At 41.3% G+C, this 21,090-nt stretch overlaps 1 protein-coding gene across 9 annotated transcripts in view; it reads right to left on the bottom strand.

The window, feature by feature from the left end:
• Positions 1–1,038: 1,038 nt before the first annotated feature.
• fam49bb (family with sequence similarity 49 member Bb) overlaps positions 1,039–21,090 on the bottom strand; it is a 193,174-nt gene continuing 173,122 nt past the window's right edge. For all 9 annotated transcript variants that reach the window (XM_059970567.1, XM_059970538.1, XM_059970523.1 and 6 more), the window contains 5 exons: positions 20,054–20,170; positions 19,888–19,967; positions 18,973–19,099; positions 12,130–12,200; positions 1,039–1,789 (listed from right to left, as the gene is read on the bottom strand). In XM_059970567.1, coding sequence (XP_059826550.1) covers positions 1,726–1,789; positions 12,130–12,200; positions 18,973–19,099; positions 19,888–19,967; positions 20,054–20,170 — 459 coding nt within the window. In that variant the 3' untranslated portion in view covers positions 1,039–1,725. The remainder of the gene's footprint in view (positions 1,790–12,129; positions 12,201–18,972; positions 19,100–19,887; positions 19,968–20,053; positions 20,171–21,090) is intronic.

Below are 21,090 nucleotides of genomic sequence, written 5' to 3'. Positions count from 1 at the left end.
GAAAGGTCTGAAGGTGGATAAGTAACCTGGACCAGGTGGACTACATCCCAGAGTCCAAGGAGAGGTTGATTGGCTGATAATTGCATTAACAAGCAGGTGTACATAATTATGTGGTCACTGGGTGAATACCATTGACCAGCTGCCAACAGTTTTGGCCCCCATATATCAGAAAGAATATGGTGTCATTGGGGAGAGTCCAAAGGAGGTTCATGGGGATAATTCCAGGAATGAAGGGGTTAACCTATGAGGAGCATTTGGCAGCTTTGGGCTTGTAGTCACTGGAATTTAGAAGAATGTGTGGGGATCTTATTGAAACCTACTGAGTGTTGATAGGACTAGATAGGGTGGATGTAAAGATGTTTCCTATGGTGGGTGTATCCAGACTTACAGGACACAGCCTCAAAATTGAGGGTCGACTTTTTAGAATAGATGTAAGGAGGATTTTTTTTTTTTAGCCAGAGAGTAGTGAATCTGTAGAATGCTCTGTCACAGAATGGAGGCCAAGACTGTGGGTGTACTCAAGGCTGATGTTGTTAGTTTCCTGATTGGTCAGGGCATCAAAGGTTATGCCAAAAAGGCAGGCGTATGGGGTTGAGTGAGATCTGGGATAGGCCATGATGGAAGGCGGAGTAGGCTCAATAGGTTGAACGCAACTAAACAATAACAGTTCAGCACGGACTAGATAGGCTAAAGGGCCCGTTTCTGCACTGTAGTGCTCTCTGATTACACTGCCTGACCTGGTGAGTATCTGATTTTATTCTTTTTAGTTTTGATTTTATTCTACACTTTATTGCTGACTGTGAACTTTTAACCAATTCATGTTTGAATGTGTTCAGATTCTGAGTTTATTTTTGTGTAGAAAATAAGCAGTCACTTTAAATGAATATATTTTTATTTAAAACCATTAAATGTTAAAATATATGATGGATATAGTAGTTGGGCTGAAATATAACTTTAGAATTCAAAAGGATGGGACTTGATAAATAGAGTGTAAGGTGACAGCCAGAAAATATATATGTTCAAATCTCATTAGTCAGGTTTTAGAAAAACAAAAGCTGATTTTTATTGATCCACAGCTGCCAATTTTACATGTACATGCATTCGCAACTGTTACGCACAAATAACGGTTTAACGTTAGTATAATGAATGTTAAACTTACATACACTCGTACAAAATGATTCAATGCAAACTGAAGTATTAACAAAACAGACATAGTATCTTGTAGTCTGTTGTGCTAGGTACCTTTTTGTGCAATAAAACATTATATAGTTAATTTAACATCTGTTCAATTTTTTAATTGCTGCGCATGATGAAGCTGCAATAGAAAATGATTTTTTTAAGTTTTACACAGCATGACAAAGCTTATCATGCAGAAGCAGTATTAAATATTAATCATTAGAAATGGAACAGATTTTCATCTCTCTTAGGCCAAGATCCGGAATCTCCTCACATGTACAAAGACACCCAGCTTGTGAATAGTAGCTGTCTATATGCTCCATTCATCCATCCACATGTCAAGCAGAATAAACACTTCTTGCACTGTTAATGTTTCGAGAGAGTTTGGCACAGAAACAAAGTTTAGCTATTTTGTTTTAAGAGAAGGAACACATTTTTTTAAAAAAAGAGAAAAAAAAGCAGTTGCAGTCTTTTAAACATTAAAAACACATCTGTGCATCTCAGTCATGGCAGAATACTGTTTTAAGTAGCCAGCTCTGTTGCTATTCTTTATTGCAACATTGTCTTTATTTGCTTGGAGGTAGTCTCATCATTCAAATGCTTGGTGGTGTACCTAGAATGAAGAACATTGGCTTTGAAACAATGCTTCAATTAATGCAATTATTATAGATGAAAGAACATAATTATTTTGTGGTCCATAAGACATAGGACCAGAATTAAGCCATTCCATCATGGCTGATCTTGGATCCCACTCAACCCCATACACCTGCCTTTCACCATATCCTTTGATGCCCTGACTGAACAGGAAACTATCAACTTCCGCCTTAAATATACCCACGGGCTTGGCTTCCACTGCAGTCTGTGGCAGAGCATTCCACAGATTTACTACTCTCTGGCTAAAAAAAATTCCTCCTTACCTCTGTTCTAAAAGGTCACCCCTCAATTTTGAGGCTGTGTCCTCTAATTCTGGATACACCCACCATAGGAAACATCTTTACATCCACCCTATCTAGTCCTATCAACACTCAGTAGGTTTCAATAAGATCCCCACACATTCATCTAAATTCCAGTGACTACAAGCTCGAAGCTGCCAAATGCTCCTCATAGGTTAACCCCTTCATTCCTGGAATTATCCCCGTGAACCTCCTTTGGACTCTCCCCAATGACACCATATTCTTTCTGATATATGGGGCCAAAACTGTTGGCAGCTGGTCAATGGTATTCACCCAGTGGCCACACAATTACGTACACCTGCTTGTTAATGTATAGCAGCAACTCAATACACGACAACATGTAGACATGGTCAACAGATTCAGTTGCTGTTCAGACCAATCATCAGAATGGGGATGTGTTCAGGAAAGTTTTCTAAATCAATATATAGATGTACCAACTAGGGAGGATGCAATATTAGATCTCCTATTAGGAAATGAGTTAGGGCAGGTGATGGAAGTGTGTGAAGGGAAACACTTTGGTTCCAGTGATCATAACGCCATTAGTTTCAACTTGATCATGGATAAAGATAGATCTGGTCCTCCAGTTTAAGTTCTAAACTGGAAAAAGGCCAAATTTGAAGAAATGAGAAAGGATCTAAAAAGTGTGGATTGGGACAGGTCGTTCTCTGGCAAGGATGTGATTGGTAAGGAGAAATTCAAAGGAGAAATTTTGAGAGTGCAGAATTTGTATGTTCCTATCAGGTCTAAAGGCAAAATGAATAAGGAACCTTGGCTCTCGAGGGATATTGGAACTCAAGAAAAAGAGAGAGATGTATAGACAACAGGGAGGAAATAAGATGCTTGAGGAGTATAAAAAGAGTAAGAAAATATTTAAGAAATCAGGAGGGCTAAAACAAAACATCAGGTTGCTTTGGCAGTCAGGGTGAAGGAATCCTAAGAGCTTCTACAGGTATGTTAAGAGCAAAAGGATAGTAAGGGATAAAATTGATGAAACTCTGCAGGCAATGAATGATACAGCACTAAATTGAACTGATCTGAGTATTCCTAGACTGCTTCAAGGACTTTCAGAGCTTCTACAGGTATGTTAGGAGCAAAAGGATAGTAAAGGATAAAATTGGTTCTCTTGAAGATCAGAGTGGTCGGCTATGTATGGGACCAAAAGAAATGGGAGAGATATTAAATGGGTTTTTTGCATCTGTACTTACTAAGGAAACTGGAATGGAGTCTATGGAAACAAGGCAAACAAGTAGGGAGGTCATGGAACCTATACAGATTAAAGAGGAGGAAGTGTTTGCTATCTTGAGGCAAATCAGAAATAAATCTCCAGGATGTGACAGGGTATTCCCTCGGACCTTGAAGGAATCTAGTGTCGAAATTGCAGGGACCCTGGCGGAAATATTTAAAATGTTGATATCCACAGGTCAGATGCTGGAGGATTGGAGGCTAGCTCATGTAGTTCCGTTGTTTAAAAAAGACTCAAAGTAAGCCAGGAAATTATAGGCTGGTAAGTTTGACATCGGTAGTAGGTAAATTATTGGAAGGAATACTAAGAGATATGATCTACAGGTATTTGGATAGACAGGGATTTATTAGAAAAAGTCAGCATGGCTTTGTGCGTGGTAGGTCATGTTTAACCAATCTATTAGAGTTTTTTGAGTAAGTTACCAGGGAAGTGGATGTAGGGAAGGCAGTGGATGTTGTATACATGGACTTCAGTAAGGCCTTTGACAAGGTCCCGCATGGGAGGTTAGTTAGGAAGATTCAGTCACTAGGTATACATGGAGAGGTAGGAAACTGGATTAGACATTGGCTCAATGGGAGAAGCCAGAGAGTGGTAGTGGAGGGCTGCTACTCTGAGTGGAGGCCTGTGACTAGTGGTGTGCCACAGGGATCAGTGCTGGGTCCATTGTTATTTGGCATCTATATCAATGATCTGGATGATAATGTGGCAAATTGGATCAGCAAATTTGCTGATGATACAAAGATTGGAGGTGTAGTGGACAGTGAGGAAGGTTTTCAAAGCTTGCAGAGGGATTTGGACCAGTTGGAAGAATGGGCTGAAAAATGGCAGATGGAGTTTAATGTGGACAAGAGTGAGGTATTGCACTTCAGGAGGTCAAACCAAGGTAGAACATACAAGGTAAATGGTAGGACACTGAGGAGTGCAGTAGAACAGAGGGATCTGGGAGTACAGATACAAAATTCCCTAAAAGTGGTGTCACAGGTAGATAGGGTCGTAAAGAGAGCTTTTGGTACATTGGCCATTATAAATCAAAGTATTGAGTTGGAAATGTTATAGTGAAGTTGTATAAGACATTGGTGAGACCGAATTTGGAGTATTGTGTGCAGTTTTGGTTACCTAGTTACAGGAAGGGTTGAAAGAGTGCAGAGGTGGTTTACAAGGATGTTGCTGGGATTTGAGAAACTGAGATACAGAGAAAGGTTGAATTGATTAGGACTTTATTCCCTGGAGCGTAGAAGAATGAGAGGAGATTTGATAGAAGTGTATAAAATTATGATGGGTATAGATAGAGTGAATGCAAGCAGGCTTTTTCCACTGAGGTTAGGGGAGAAAAAAACCAGAGGTCATGAGTTAAGGGTGAAAAGTTTAAAGGGAACATTAGGGGGGGCTTCTTCATGCAGAGAGTGGTGGGAGTGTGGAATGAGCTGCCAGATGAAGTGGTGAATGCGGGCTCACTTTTAAGAAAAACTTGGACAGGTATATGGATGAGAGGGGATTGGAGGGATATGGCCAGTGGGACTCGGCAGAAAAATGGTTCAGCACAGCCAAGGAGGGCCAAGAGGTCTGTTTCTGTGCTGTAATGTTCTATGGTTCTATGGAAGAAATGACCAAGTGACTTTGACCACAGAATGATTGCTGGTAACAGATGGCATGGTTAGAGTTGTTCAGACTGGTTCAAGCTAACAGTTACTCAGATAACATGTGTTACAAAAGTGGTGCGTAGAGAAGCATCTTTGAGTGCACAACTTATCAAATCTTGAAGTGGATGGACTACAGCAGCAGAAGACCACACTGGATTCCATTCCTGTACCTAATAAAGAGGCCACTGCCTTTAGAACACCAGTGCCTTTGAGCAGAAAACCCTACAAAAGGTGTGGATTTGGCCCAGTACATCATGGGGTAAAAACCCTCCCAACCATTGAGCACATCCACACGAAACATTGCCACAGGAAAGCAACATTCATTATCACAGAACCTCATCATCCAAGCCAGGCTCTCTTCTCGCTGCTGCCATCAGGTAGAAGGCACAAATGCTTCAGGAATCGCACCACGAGGTTCAAGAACAGTTAGTGGAGAGGTTGTGATGGCAGATGTTGGTAAGACATCAGAAAAAGTTAGGAATGAAAAGGTTGAGCATGGTGCAACTATTACCCTTAGCTGCATATATTTCAATGCAAGAAATGTCATAGAAAAGGTGGATAATAGTGATAATAGTGCTGAAGATTAGGTAGACAGTTTACAAATAGAGGCAATGTATAGTGAGGAGAGGCTGCTGATAGGTGAAAATTACAGTCAGCAGGATGAGTTGCAACATAAAAATCAGACAAAAAAGAAAAGATGAATATAGGAATTAAGGTATTACATTTGAATGCACAGTATACGGAATAAGGTAGATGAACTTGCAGCACAGTAGCAGGTATGATGTTGTAAGTATCAGTGAATTATAGCTGAAAGAAGATTATAGCTGGGAGCTTAATGTTCAAGGATACCTTTTGTAATGAAAGTACAGACAGGAAGGCAGAGGGGGTGGCATTGCTCAGTTAGTAAAAAATCAAATCAAATCATTAGAAAGCGGTGATATAGGGCTGAAAGGTGTTGAATCATTGTGGAAAGAGCTAAGACCCAGATGTGAATTGTATGCAGATTCCCAAACAGTAGTAAGGATGTTTTCCTACTAATTACAATGGGAAATAGAAAATGCATGCCGAAAGGGCAATGATACAATAGTTATGTGGGGATTTCAATATGCAGGTAGAATGGGGAAATCTGCTGCCAGATCCCAAGAGGAGGAGTTTCTAGAATGCCTATGAGATGGCTTTTTAGAGCAGCTCGTGGTTGGGCCCACTGGGGATCAGCTATTCTGGATTGGGAGTTGTGCGATGAACCAGAATTGATTAGAAACCCTAATGTAAAAGAACTCTTAGGGGTAAGTGACCATACTATGATTGAATTCACCCTGAAATGTGAGAAGAAGCTAAAGTCAGATGTATCAGTATTACAGTGGAGTAAAGGGAATTACAGACACATGACAGAATTGATAGAAGTGATAGGAAAAATAAACTGGCAGGGACGTCAGCAGAGTTAGAGGATAGGGAAACTTTTAAAGACCAACAGAAGGCAACTAAAAAAGTCATTAACGTAAAGATAGAATACGAAAGTAAGCTAGTCGATAATATTAAAGAGGATACCAAAAGTTTCTTCAGATACATGAAGTGTAAAAGAGAGCTGGGAATGGATATCGGACTGTTGGAGAGGTAGTAATGGGGGACAAGGAAATGGCAGACCAACTGAATAAGTATTTTGCATCAGTCTTCACTGTGGAATACACCAGCAGAATGGTGGTATATTGGAATATTGGGGTCATGAAGTATGTAAAGTTACCTTAACTAGAGAAGTTTTTGGGAAACTGAGAGGTCTGAAGGTCATCGCCTGGATCAGATGGTGTACACTCCAGTGTTCTGAAAGAGGTGGCTGAAGAGATTGTGCAGGCATTAGTAATGATCTTTCAAGAATCACTAGATTCTGGAAGGGTTCTAGAGGACTGGAAAATTGCAAATGCCACTCCGCTCTTCAAGAAGGGAGAGAGGCAGAAGAAAGGATATTATAGACCAATTGGTCTGACCTCAGTGATTGGTTGGGAAGATGTTGCAGTTGATTATTAAGGATGAGGTCTCAGGGTACTTGGAGGCAGATGATAAAATAATCCGTAGTCATCATGGTTTCCTCAAGAGAAATTCTTGTCTGACAGATCTATTGGAATTCTTTGAGGACTACGAAAAGCTGAGTTTCTGCTTTGTCTCAACTACACCCACGTATCACCACCTGCCCACTGAACATGTCAGCTAACTAACTACTGGAATCTGTAAGACTAATTAGCAGAATTAGTCTGCTCTACCATTCCATCATGGCTAATTTATTATCATTCTCAACCCCATTTTCTTGCCTTCTCCTCTTAACCTTTGACACATCTACTAATCAAGAACCTATCAACTTTTGCTTTAAATATACCCAACGACTTGGCCTTCACAGCTGTCTGTGCCAATGAATTCCACAGATTCACCATCCAGTAGTTAAAGAAATTCTTCCTCATGTCTGTTCTATAGGGATATTCTCATATTCTGAGGCTTCTCTGGTACTAAACTCCCCAGTAGAGGAAACATCCTCTCCACGTCCACTCTATCTAGACCTCTCAAATTTCAATAGGTTTCAATGAGATTCCCCTTCATTCTTCTAAACTCAAGCAAGCACAGACCCAAAGCTTTATCACTGCTATAGTATTTTCCAACTTCTGCAGACTAGCTTAACTCCTTCCACTCAATACACCTAGGTAATTAAAAGCATTATCAACCATCTCCTATTTTACACCAAGCTCAGTCACCCCACCCCATAATTCTCGCTGATTACACTGACTTGTGAATACCCAATCGCTGCAACTCAAAATTATTTGTGCTTCAATTGATTCATGAACTCAGCCTTCTGTAAATTTCTCCAACATGTTAAGCAAGCTGTGCTTCCCATGTTCAGTTTCTCATGGACCTGCCACTCCACTTCTGCATGCACAGAGATGCCAAACTCTAGAATTCCCTCAACCGCTGCTAAAATTTTCCTCTTCTTAAAACCTACTTCTCAGAATCAGGTTTATTATCACTGGCACATGACATGAAATTTGTTAACTTAGCAGCAGTAGTTCAATGAAATACAGAATATCGCAGAGAAAAAAAGGTAAATAAAATTTTAAAAAATCAATTATATATATTGAACAGATTTTTTTAAACGTGCAGAAACAGAAATACTGTATATCTTTTAAAAAGTGAGAAAGTGTCCAAAGATACAATGTCCATTTAGGATTCAGATGGCAGAGAGGAAGAAGCTGTTCCTGAATCACTGAGGGTGTGCCTTCAGGCTTCTGACCTCCTACCTGATGGTAACAGTGAGAAAAGGGTGCTGGAGTTCCTTAATAATGGACACTGCCTTTCTGAGACACCGCTCCCTAAAGATGCCCTGGGTACTTTGTAGACTAGTACCCAAGATGGAGCTGACTACATTTGCAACCTTCTGCAGCTTATTTTGGTCCTGTGCTGTAGCCCCTCCATACCAGACAGTGATGCAGGCTGTCAGAATGCTCTCCACCACACAACTATAGAAGTTTTTGAGTGTATTTGTTGACATGCCAAATCTCTTCAAACTCCTAATAAAGTATAGCCGCTGTCTTGCCTTCTTTATAACTGCATCGATATGTTGGGACCAGGTTAGATTCTCAGAGATCCTGACAACCAGGAACTTGAAGCTGCTCACTCTCTCCAATTCTGATCCCTCTATGAGGATTGGTATGTGTTCCTTCGTCTTACCCTTCCTGAAGTCCACAATCAGCTCTTTTGTCTTACTGACGTTGAGTGCCAGTTTGTTGCTGTGGCACCATTCCACTAGTTGGCATATATCTCACTCTTGTACACCCCCTCATCACCACCTGAGATTCTACCAACAATGGTTGTATCATCAGCAAATTTATAGATGGTATTTGAACTATGCCTAGCCATACAGTCATGTGCATACAGAGTAGAGCAGTGGGCTAAGAACACACCCCTGAGGTGCGCCAGTGTTGATCATCAGTGAGGAGGAGATGTTATCACCAATCTGCACAGACTGTGGTTTTCCAGTTAGAAAGTCGAGGATCCAATTGCAGAGGGAGGTACAGAAGCCCAGGTTCTGCAACTTCTCAATCAGGATTGTGGGAATGATGGTGTTAAATGCTGAGCTATAGTCAATGAACAGCACCCAATGAACAGTAGGTGTTTGTGTTATCCAGGTGGTCTAAAGCTGTGTGGAGAGCCATTGAGATTGCGTCTGCTGTTGACCTATTGTGGTGATAGGAAAATTGCAATGGGTCCAGGTCCTTGCTGAGGCAGGACTTCAGTCTAGTCATGACCAATCTCTCAAAGCATTTCATCACTGTCAATGTGAGTGCTACCGGGCAATAGACATTAAGGCAGCCAACATCATCAAATTTTGATCAAGATTATAACTCTTGATCTAATTGGCACATCCTTGGTCTTTTTTCAGTGACTAGACTCTATGAATTGTTTTGACATGTTAAATAAATCCAGGTTGTTAGCTAACATGTTGAGTCGCTCCTTGCATTGGCAGTCACAACATAAATTTGTTTTTAATCTATGTTTTTTTGAAAAGGAATATATAACAATTGTTGCACATTTCTGATAATTCCAAAAGCAATACATCATACTATTATCAGAACATGGAAAAGCTCAGGCGTATGGCGAGTGAAAGATTAGAGACCAATCAGGAAGGCATATGAGAATTATGATAATGAAGACAATTTATTCTTACATTTATCTGGAGATACAGCACAGTAAAAAGCCTTTCCAGCCCAATGAGCCCATGCTGCCCAATTACAGACATGTGACCAATTAACCTACTAACCGATACAACTTTGGACTGTGGGAGGAAACCAACATGGTCAGGGGAAACTGTACAAACTCCTTATAGATAGCAGGGCTTGAACCCACTGGTGGTCTTTGGTGCTGTAATAGCTTTATACTAATCACTATGCTACTATGCCACCCTTAAATTCATGTTCACTCAAAAGCTCATTTCTGGGTTCAATAGGGCATGAAGATTACTAATTGGCTCACTTTAACCAATTCAGCTGCCAGAGAGAGGAATGCAATTGATGGATGGATAAAGAAACAGAGTTGATGGTTGGACAGATGCTTCAATAATTTTGGTTACTGGAAAGCCTGATACACAAATGCAAAATGGTAGGTGGGTCTGGGGGTGCTGAATGTAAATAATCGGTGTGTAACACGGCATTATGTAATGAAAGACAGTGTTGCCTACAGGCACACTTGCATGGATGTATGTAATGTTTAACAAACCTTTCTCAAAGTAGTTAAATTTAAGTCCCTGCATACATTCCCATGTACATATTTAATTCATGATTGTAATGCATGAAATCTACATGATTTAGAATTGGCAATATTGTACACTACTGCTTTTACAACAATTTCTTACTTCAGATAAAGCACAAGTTCATAAGGTCATAGAAAAATACAGCACAGGAAACAGCCTATCTAGTCTGTGCTGAATCATTCAAACTGACTGCTCCCATCAACCAGCACCCAGACCATAAGCCCTCCATATCCCTAACATACATGTACTGATCCAAACTTAAATGTTGAAATCGAGCTTGCATGCACCACTTGAGCTGGCAGCTCATTCTACACTCTCACAACCCTCTGAGTGAAGTTTTTCCTCATGTTCCCCTTAAACTTTTCACCTTTCACCCTTAACCATTGACTTCTAGTTGAAGGCCACCCAGCCTCAGTGGAAAAAGCCTGCTTGCATATCCCTTCATAATTTTGTATACATCAGTCAAATCTTTTCTCAATCTCCTATGTTCCAAAGGTTTAAGTCCTAACCTATTTAATCTTTCCTCTTAACTCAAGTCTTCCAGTCCTGGCAACATCCTTGTAAATTTTCCTCTGCACTCTTTCAACCTTATTTACATTTTTTCCTGTAGGTAGCTGACTGAAAATGCACACAATACTCCAAATTCAACATATTTTAACATAACATCCCATCTTCTGTACTCAATATATTGATTTATGAAGGCCAATGCGCCAAAAGCTTTCTTTACGATCCTTTGATGCCACTTTCAATGAATTATGTACCTGTATTCCCAGATCCCTTTGTTCTACCATACTCCTTAGTGCCCTACTGTTCATTTTGTAAGGCCTGCCCTGGTTAATCCTACCAAAGTGCAACACCTATCACTTGTCAGCATTAAATTCCATTTGCCATTTTTTCAGTTAGTCTAGATCCCACTGCAAGCTGTGATAGTCTTCCTCACTGTACACAGGCCTCCAGGCAGAGAGGCAATCATCAACTACCACTCTCTGGCTTCTCCCACAATGCCAATGTATAATCAAATTTATTACTTCATCTTGAATGCCAAGTGACTGACCCTTCTTGGCTAACCTCCCATGTGGGATCTTGTTAAATGCATTGCTAAATTCCACGTAGACAACATCCACTGCCTTGCCTTCATCAACATTTCTGGTTATCTCCTTGAAAAACTCTAGATGATTGGTTAGGCATGACCTGCCACTTAAGAAGACATACTGACTATCCCTAATCAGTCCATGTCTATCCATATACTCATATCTGGTCCCTTAGAATATCTTTCAATAAATTTCCAACTACTGATGTCAAGCTCACCTGTCTATAATTTCCTGGGTTTATTTTTAGAGCTTTTCTTAAACAGCAGATCAACTTTAGCTATCCTCCAATCCTTGGCTACCTCAGCTGTTGTTAAGGATGATTTAAGTATCTCTGGTCAAGCCCCTGCAATTTCTGCACTTGCCTCCCACAGGGTCCAAGAGAACACCTCGTCAGGCGTGGGGATTTATGCACCCTAATTTGCCTCAAAACAGCAAACACATCCTCCTCTAATCTGTGTAGGGTCCATAACCTTGCTACTACTTTGCCTCACTTCTATAGACCCTGCATCCATCTTCCAAATAAATACAGATGCAAAAAATCCATTCAAGATCTTCCCCATCTCTTCTGGCTCCAAACATAGATTACCATTCTGATCTTCCAGATCTTCTAACATTAATAAATTATGTGTTCCAGGGAGTGCTGTGCACTTGGTATAAAACTTCAAAATTCCTTACTAAGTGGTTTGCAATTTACATTTCTTTCTTTCTCTGTAATATTTAAAGCAATAATTATAATTACCTGAGAGCATTCAAAAGGCCTTCTACACTATTTGGAGGCTGATCCTTTAAGACTTTTATGCAACCTTTCATCTGTAAAAATAAAAAGAGTATAACCTTTAGTTTCTTTAAAGATGTAAATTTGTTATTTCAGCATATTTAGAATATCACTTTTACTATTAGAACATTTTGCTGAGACTACCAGGCAGTAATTCAAGCTGTAGTAAATGTTCTCAAATACAATCAATATGTGAAACTAACATTAACACAAAAAAATCTGCAGATGCTGGAAATCCAAAGCAACACATCAGAAACTCAACAGGTCAGGTAGCATCTATGGAAATGAACAAACAGTTGACTTTTCCGGTCAACATCCTTCTTCAGGACTGGAAAGGAAGGGGTAGATGCCAGAATAAAAAGATGGTGGGGAGGGGGTAAGGAGGATAGCTAGTAGATGATACATGAAACTAAGTGAGTGGGAAAAGTCAAGAGCAGAAGAGGAAGGAATCTAATAGGAGAGAAGAATGGACCATAGGAGAAAAGGAAGAAGGCAGGGCACCAGGGGAAGGAGTAGGTAGGTGAGTAGAAGGCATAAGAGGCCAGAGTGGGAAAATCGAGGAAGGCAGAAGGGGGAAGGGGGAGGGAAAATTTATTTTGCCAGAATGAGAAATCGATGTTCATGCCATGAGGTTGGAGGCTACTTATATGGAATATGAGGCATTGCGCCTTTGCCTTGAGAGTGACCTTATTGTGCCACAAGAAGAGGCCATAGATCAACATGTCAGATCAGGAATGGGAATAGGAATTAAAATAGTTGGTCAATGGAAAATAATGCTTTTGGAGGATGGAGCAGAGGTGCTTGACAAAGCAGTTCCCCAATGTATGATGGGCCTCACCAATGTAGAGGCCACCATTTTGGAAGTACCAGATACAAGAGGCAACCCCAAAAGATTCACAGATGAAATACTTCCTCAACTGGTAGAATTGTTTAGGGCCCTCAACGGAGTTGATGAAAGAGGTGAATGGGTAGTTGTAGCACTTTGGTCACTTGCAGGGATAAGTCCCAAGAGGAGGATTAGTGGGGAGGTATGAATGGACAAGGAAACATGGATGGAGCAATTCCTGAGGAAAGCAGAGAGGGTGTAAATGGGGGGAGGGGGGTGTTGGAACGGTAAAGATATGTTAGGTGGTAGGATCCTTTTGGAATGGCATTGGTTGCAGAGAATGATGGCATGTGAGAGTGGCAGGTTAGGACAAGAGGAACTCTATCCCTATTAAGGCAGCAGGAAGATGGGGTGAGCACAGATGCCCAGGAAATGGAGATATGGGTGAGGGCAGCATCATTGGTGGAGGAAGTGAAAAAACCTGTTCTTTGAAGGAAGACATCTCTGAAGTCCTGTAAGGGAAAGCCTCATCCTGGGAACAGATCCAGCAAAGATGAAGGAACTGAGAAAAGGGAACAGCAATTTTATAGGAGATGGGTAGGAGGAGGTAGACAGACAGACATACTTAATTGATCCCGAGGGAAATTGGGTCAAGATAGCCAAGGGAATTGGTATGTTTGTAAGAGATGTCAGTTAACAGTTTGTCTCCAGAGGTGGAAAGAGAAAGTTCAAGAAAGGGGAGGGAGGTGTCAAATGAACCAAGTGAATTTAAGGACAGGGTGGAGGCAAAGTTGATGAAATTGACGAGCTCAGCTTAGGTGCATGAAGCAACACAAACACAATCATCCAGATAGCAAAGGAAGAGTTGGGAAGCATTCACGGAACGTGGACTGTTCTATGTAGCCAACAAAAAGACAGGCACAGCTGGGGCTCATGTGAGTGCCCATAGCTACCCCTTGAGTCTGGAGAAAGAGCGAGAAGATGAAGGAGAAATAGTTGAGGATGAGGACCAGCTCTGCCAGACAGGAGATTGCGGTGGGAGGGGAACTAGTTGGTTCTTTTGATGAGAAAGAAGCAGAGAGCATTAAGGCCTTCTTGATGGGGGAGAGAAATGTATAGCGAATGGACATCCATGGCAAAAAGGAGGTAGTCAAGGCCAGAGAGTTGAAAGTTGTTGAAGAGATCCGGAGCATGTGAAGTGTCATGGATATAAGTGGGAAGGGACCGAACCAAGGAGGAGAGAATGAAGTTGAGGTATGAAAACACGAGTTCAGCATGGCAGAAGCAGGCAGAGACAATAGGCCTACCGAGAAAGTCAGGTTTGTGGATCTTGGGTAAGAGGTAGAAGCAAGCAGTGTAGGGGAGGGGAATTATAAGTTTGGTGGCAGTGGATGGGAGTTCTCCAGAGTTGAGGAGGTCAGTGATAGTATTGGAGACTATTTTCTGATGATCCAAAGTGGGGTCCTCTTCAAGGAGCAGATAAGAGGAGCTGTCTGAGACTTGCCACCTGACCTCAGCAAGGTAAAGTCAGTCCGCCACACTACAACAGCACCCCTTTTATTTGCAGGTTGATGGTAAGGTTGGGATATGGTGCTGAGGGAGTGGAGGACAGTGTTTATGGAGGGATAAGGTTGAAGAAGAAATGAGGAGTGCTGAACTTGAGCTAGTTGATGTCTCATCGACAATTAGAGATGAAAAGATCCAGATCAAGCAGAGAACCACAGCAGGGTGTACAAGAAAAGGAGGATTGGAGACAGGAGAAGGGAGTCATCAATGCAGGGTGAAGTTTTTGTCAAAGAAATGGGCTTGGAAACCAAAGCAATAAAAGCGGGTGCAAAACTCACTGAGATGTGGGCAAAGGTGGACAAAAGTAAGGCTCATGCTGAAGACAGAACATTCTGCCTCAAAGAGAGGAAGGTTGGAAGAAATGGTGAAGACAGAGCAGGGATTAAAGGGAGGGGGGGGTTGATGTGTTCAGGGAAGTTTAAAATGGAGCCTCCGAGGACCACAATGGTGACGGTGGAGCCTGAGAGACCAAGAGTGATGATGGAGAAAGGGAGCCCAGGGGCCCAGCAGTAGCAAGGAAGGTCTCAACCTGAAGTTAAAAACATAGAAAACCTACAGCACAATGCAGGCCCTTCAGCCCACATTGCTGTGCTGAACATGTACTTACTTCAGAAATTACCTAGGGTTACCCATAGCCCTCTTTTTTTCTAAGCCCCATGTACCTATCCAGGAGTCTCTTAAAAGACCATATTGTATCTGCCTCCATCACGTCACTGGCAGCCCATCCTACACACTCACCACTCTCTGTGTAAAAAAACTTACCCCTGACATCTCCTCTGTATCTACTTCCAAGCACCTTAAAACTGTGTCCTCTTGTTGCAACCATTTCAGCCCTGGGGAAAAAGCTTCTGACTATCAATGCCTCTCATCATCTTATACACCTCTATCAGGTCACCTCTCATCCTCTGTAACTCCCAAGAGAAAAGACCAAGTTCACTCAACCTATTCTCATAAGGCATGCTCCCCAATCCAGGCAACATCCTTGTAAATCTCCTCTGCACCCTTTCTATGGCTTCCACATCCTTCTTGCAGTGAGGCGACCAGAACTGAACACAGTACTCCAGGTGGGGTCTGACCAGGTTCCGATACAGCTGTAACATTACGTCTTGGCTCTTGAACTCAATCCCACAGTTGATGAAGGCCAATGCACTGTATGCCTTCTTAACCACACAGTTAACCTGTGCTGCAGATTTGAGTGTTCTATAGACATGGACCCCAAGATCCCTCTGATCCTCCACACTGCCAAGTGTCTTATCATTAATACTACATTCTGCCATCATATTTGACCTACCAAAACGAACCACCTCACACTCACCTGGTTGAACTCCATCTGCCACTTTTCTGCCCAGTTTTGCATCCTATCAATGTCCCACTGTAACCTCTGACAGCTCTCCACACTATCCACAACACCCCCAATCTTTGTGCCATCAGCGAATTTACTAACCCATCTCTCTACTTCCTCATTCAGGTCATTTATAAAAATCACGAAGAGAAGGGGTCCCAGAGGCACACCACTGGTCACCAACCTCCATACAGAATTATACCCCTCTACAACTACTCTTTGCCTTCTGTGGGCAAGTCAATTTTAGACCCAAAAAGCAAGGTCCCCTTGGACCCCATACTTCCTTACTTTCTCAATAAGCCTTGCATGGGGTACCTTATCAAATGCCTTGCTGAAATCCATATACAGTATATCTACTGTTCTACCTTCATGTGTGTTTAGTCACATCCTCAAAAGATTCAATCAGGCTCATAAGGCATGACCTACCTTTGATAAAGCCATGCTGACTATACCTAATCATATTATGCCTCTCGAAATGTTCATAAATCCTGCCTCTTAGAATCTTTTCCATCAACTTACCAAACACTGAAGTAAGACTCACTGGTCTATAATTTCCTGGACTATCTCTACTCCCCTTCTTGAATAAGGAAACAAAATCTGCAACCCACCAATTCTCAGGAGCCTCTCCCAGTTTTCCAGTCATATCTCTTCCAGTCCTGGTGACTTAACCTGATGCTTTCCAAAAATCCAGCGCATCCTCTTTCCTAATGTCTACATACTCAAACTTTTCAGTCACTGTAAGTCATCCCTACAATCGCCAAGATCCTTTTCCGTAGTGAATACTGAACAAAGCATTCATTAAGTACTTCTGCTATCTCCTCCGGTTCCATACACACTTTTCCACTGTCACCCTTGATTGGTCCTATTCCCTCATGTCTTATAACCATATAACAATTACAGCACGGAAACAGGCCATCTCGGCCCTTCTAGTCTGTGCCGAACGCTTACTCTCACCTAGTCCCACCGACCTGCACTCAACCCATAACTCTCCATTTCTTTCCTGTCCATATACCTATCCAATTTTACTTTAAATGACAATATCAAACCTGCCTCTACCACTTCTACTGAAAGCTCGTACGTACCACACAGCTACCATTCTCTGAGTAAAGAAGTTCCCCCTTGTGTTACCCCTAAACTTTTGCCCCCTAACTCTCAACTCATGTTCTCATTTGAAACTTCCCTACCCTCAATGGAAAAAGCCTATCCACGTCAACCCTATCTATTCCCCCTCATAATTTTAAATACCTCTATCAAGTCCCCCCTAAACCTTCTATACTCCAAAGAATAAAGACCTAACTTGTTCAATCTTTCTCTGTAACTTAGGTGCTGAAACCCAGGTAACATTCTAGTAAAGCTCCTCTGTACTCTCTCTGATTTGTTGACATCTTTCGGTGACCAGAACTGTACACAATACTCCAAATTTGGCCTCACCATTGCCTTGTACAATTTTAGCATTTCATCCCAACTCCTATACTCAATGCTCTGATTTATAAAGGCCAGCATACCAAAAGCTTTCTTCACCACCCTATCCACATAAGATTACACCTTCAGGGAACTATGCACCATTATTCCCAGATCACTCTGTTCTACTGCATTCCTTAATGCCCTACCATTTACCATGTATGTCCTATTTCGATTAGTCATACCAAAACATAGCACCTCACAATTATCGGCATTAAATTCCATCTGCCATCTTTCAGCCCACTCTTCTAACTGGCTTAAATCTCTCTGCAAGCTTTGAAAACCTACTTCATTATACACACCACCACCTATCTTAGTATCATCTGCATACTTACTAATCCAATTTACCACCCCATCATCCAGATCATTAATGTACATGACAAACAACATTGGACCCAGTACAGATCCCTGAGGCACACCACTAGTCTCCAACCTGACAAACAGTTAATAACCACTACTCTCTGGAATCCTCTTATCCTCTTGCTCTTCATATACTTGTAAAATGCCTTGGGGTTTTCCTTAATGCTGCTCGCCAAGGCCTTCTCATGGCCAAGTTGCTGATGTTCGAAGTCCGGGCTGGAGCTGAAAGCTGCGCAATTTACAGTCTGAAGCTCACCTCACCTTAACAGGGAGAGACTTATTCCTGTTGTAACCTACCACCCCATAAGCCTCTTCATCCAACACATCATTCTCCGCAACATCTGACATCTCCAAAGGGATTCTACCACCAAACACGCGTTTACCTCTCATCGCCCTCCACACATTCTCCACTTTCCACAGGGATTGTTCCCTCCATGATTTCCTTGTCCACTCACTGCTCCCCACTAATCTCCATCCCGGCACTTACCCCTGCAAACAGCCAAAGTGTTTCACCTGCCTATTCACCTCCTCCCTTGCCTCCAAAAAGTCCTTCATTGGTGAATCTATTGTATCCGTTGCTCCTGATGCGGCCTCATCTATACCAGTGAGACCCATTGTAAATTGGGGGACTGCTTTGTCGAGCACCTTCGGTCCATCCACCAAAAGTGGTATTTCCCAGTGGTCAACCATCTTAATTCCTTTTCCAACAGGTTGGTCCATGGTCTTCTCTTATGCTGTGAAGAAGCCACTCTAAGGGTGAAGGAGCAACACCTCATATTCTGTCTGAGTAGCATTCAACCTGACAGCATGAACATCGATTACGCCTTCTGGTAGAAGTTTTTTCCCCTCCCTCTTCTTCCATTTGTCACTGTGGCTTCTTACTTCTTCTCACCTGCTTTTCACCTCCCCCTGGTACCCCTCCATCTTCCCTTTCTCCCACGGCCCACACTCCTTTCCAATCAGATTCCTTCCTTTCTAGCCCTTTGCCTTTCCCACCCACCTGGCATCATCTATTACCCTCTAGCTATCCTCCTTCCCTTCCCCCACCACCTTTTTATTCAGATACTACCCCATCTCCACTTCCTCTCTAGTCCTGAGGAAGGGTCTCGGTTCAAAATATTCACTGTTTATTCATTTCCATAGATTCTGCCTGACCTGCCAAGTTCCTCCAACATTTTACGTGTGTTGATTTGAAACTAACAGCTTGAAGAGATACATGACAATATAATCAGAATGAACAGATTGAACTCACGTCTATTTTAGATGTTTTGGCAAATGCCCCAACTGGATGCACGTGATCATAAAGAATGATAACGCCTACCATCACCCTCAGACAAAATGATACTGTTTCTTCATTTGCAAATCTGCTCTTGTATTCCCTGTCCACAAAGAAATAAACCAGACAAGCATTTCTATGATTTTAACGTTCAGTTTCACTTTAAAACAGTGCCATATTACCACTTTCGAACACATCAGTAATTGTGGAAATAATTTTTTGGCTAATATAACCAATTACTTTACCTCGCCAAGTTGACTGGATTGAATAAGGCTCACTCTATGATTCCAAATGAAACACTGACAGCCATGCTAAATTACATTAAATATTGTAATTTGCTTCATGCAAAGAATTTGATAGCCAATTTGTAACACCCCAAATAAAATTACACAATTGGAATCAATAAATTCTACTTATCAATGCTTTAAGTGAGCAGTGAGCACAAGGGATGAAAGCATTTAGTGTGAATTACTAATCTCCAGGATTCGCTGGGTGACTTAAACCTGCTTGTTTCACACACAAGACAACTGCCCCTTAGTATCCCTTTTATTTTCAATAATTTTTTAGCCCTATATATAGATTGCCATTGAAACTTGCTTTATACGATTAAAACTTAAAACTATGGATTAAATTATCCCTTTAATGATAATTGTTAAAAAGTCAAAAAAGCATCATTACCAATCTAATAAAATTGTTAGATTTTAAAAAGAAATTCACGTTTTCTTTTCCTCCATCCCATTTTTGCTCATAATTCTATACCTCCTCTGCTGTTTTACTTTCTATTTCTAACTTAATGCTGATTTGCTACAACATCCTAGTCTAGTCAGTGGGATATGAGCCATAGTAATATCTCTCTGAAATAATTACCAATAAGAAACATGTCCTACTCACGGTGTCTCTAGCATAACTCTGCACACACTTGCCATTGTGCTTAAGCAGTCAGTCGTGTTTTCTATAGGTAGAGACTTGTTCTACAAAAGATGTTTAAAAAGTATCAGCTTTATTTTTCACATATACATCAGACTCTATGCATGTTAGGCCACGTCAATATACTTACATCTGAAACAAACTTTGTTGTGGCATCACTCAAGGTTTTTAACATTGGAGTCGCTTCAGCATAAAACAAGGACATCCTGTTGGCCAATTCATTATTTACTTCATTTTCTCCTTCTGCCTACAAATAAAAGAGTTCATAACTTTGTTTAATAAGTGCAATCATTGAACAACTAAAATCACCATGAATTCACAAGTACCTAAAGAACTGTACACTATATATAAGTGAACCTACTTTGCCATTCACTAAGATCATTATCATAGAATTCCATTTTCCTGCCCTATGGCTACATGCTTTGATTCTCTTAGTTTCCAAAAATCCTTTTTGTCTTGTGTTTCGTATTGATGTTCATTGACTAGGTATCTGGAGCCTGCTGTACGTAATTCCAAAAATGTAAAATCCTCTAAGTGAAAACATTTCTCTATGTCATGAGACTGCCGACCCAAGAAAGAATATCTAATTCTTCTAAATCTTGAGTTTTCATGACCATCAGCTCATTTAAGCAATGCTACCGAGGATAAGCATATGATCTAACATACAGGACAATAGCCCAAAAATAGGAAAGTAGCATTAGTTCTTTCTTAGGATGGTAGGATACAATAGGAAAATAGTTTCGTTTAATGTGTTTGCACACATTTATATGTGTGGGGGAGGAGTGGTGTAGGGTAGTGGGAAAAGTATGGAAGAAGCATAGAGATGATAGTGGGGAGAGTGATCAGTTTGAACCAAAGTGTAACTGGATCAGTTGCGTAAATATTCAGATAGCAATGAGGAGTTATACAGGAGTGTGATAGATTGGCTGGTTGTGTAGTTTTGCAACAGTCTTGTACTCAACATCAGTAAGACCAATGAACTGATTGTGGACTTGAGGAAATGAAGTTGAGAAAAGACACACCAGCCCTCATCAATGGGTTGGCAGTGGAAAGGGTGAGCAGTTTCAAGTTCCTGGGTGTCAATATCTCTGAAAATCTATCCTAGGCCCAACGTATTGATGCAATCATGAAGAAAGCGCACCAGCTGTTATAGTCGGCCCTCCTTAT

The sequence above is a fragment of the Hypanus sabinus genome, chromosome 1, assembly GCF_030144855.1.
Source record: "Hypanus sabinus isolate sHypSab1 chromosome 1, sHypSab1.hap1, whole genome shotgun sequence".
In the NCBI taxonomy this organism is placed as follows: domain Eukaryota; kingdom Metazoa; phylum Chordata; class Chondrichthyes; order Myliobatiformes; family Dasyatidae; genus Hypanus; species Hypanus sabinus.
Note: the sequence above shows the minus strand (reverse complement) of the source record. Positions and strands in the feature narration are given on the sequence as shown.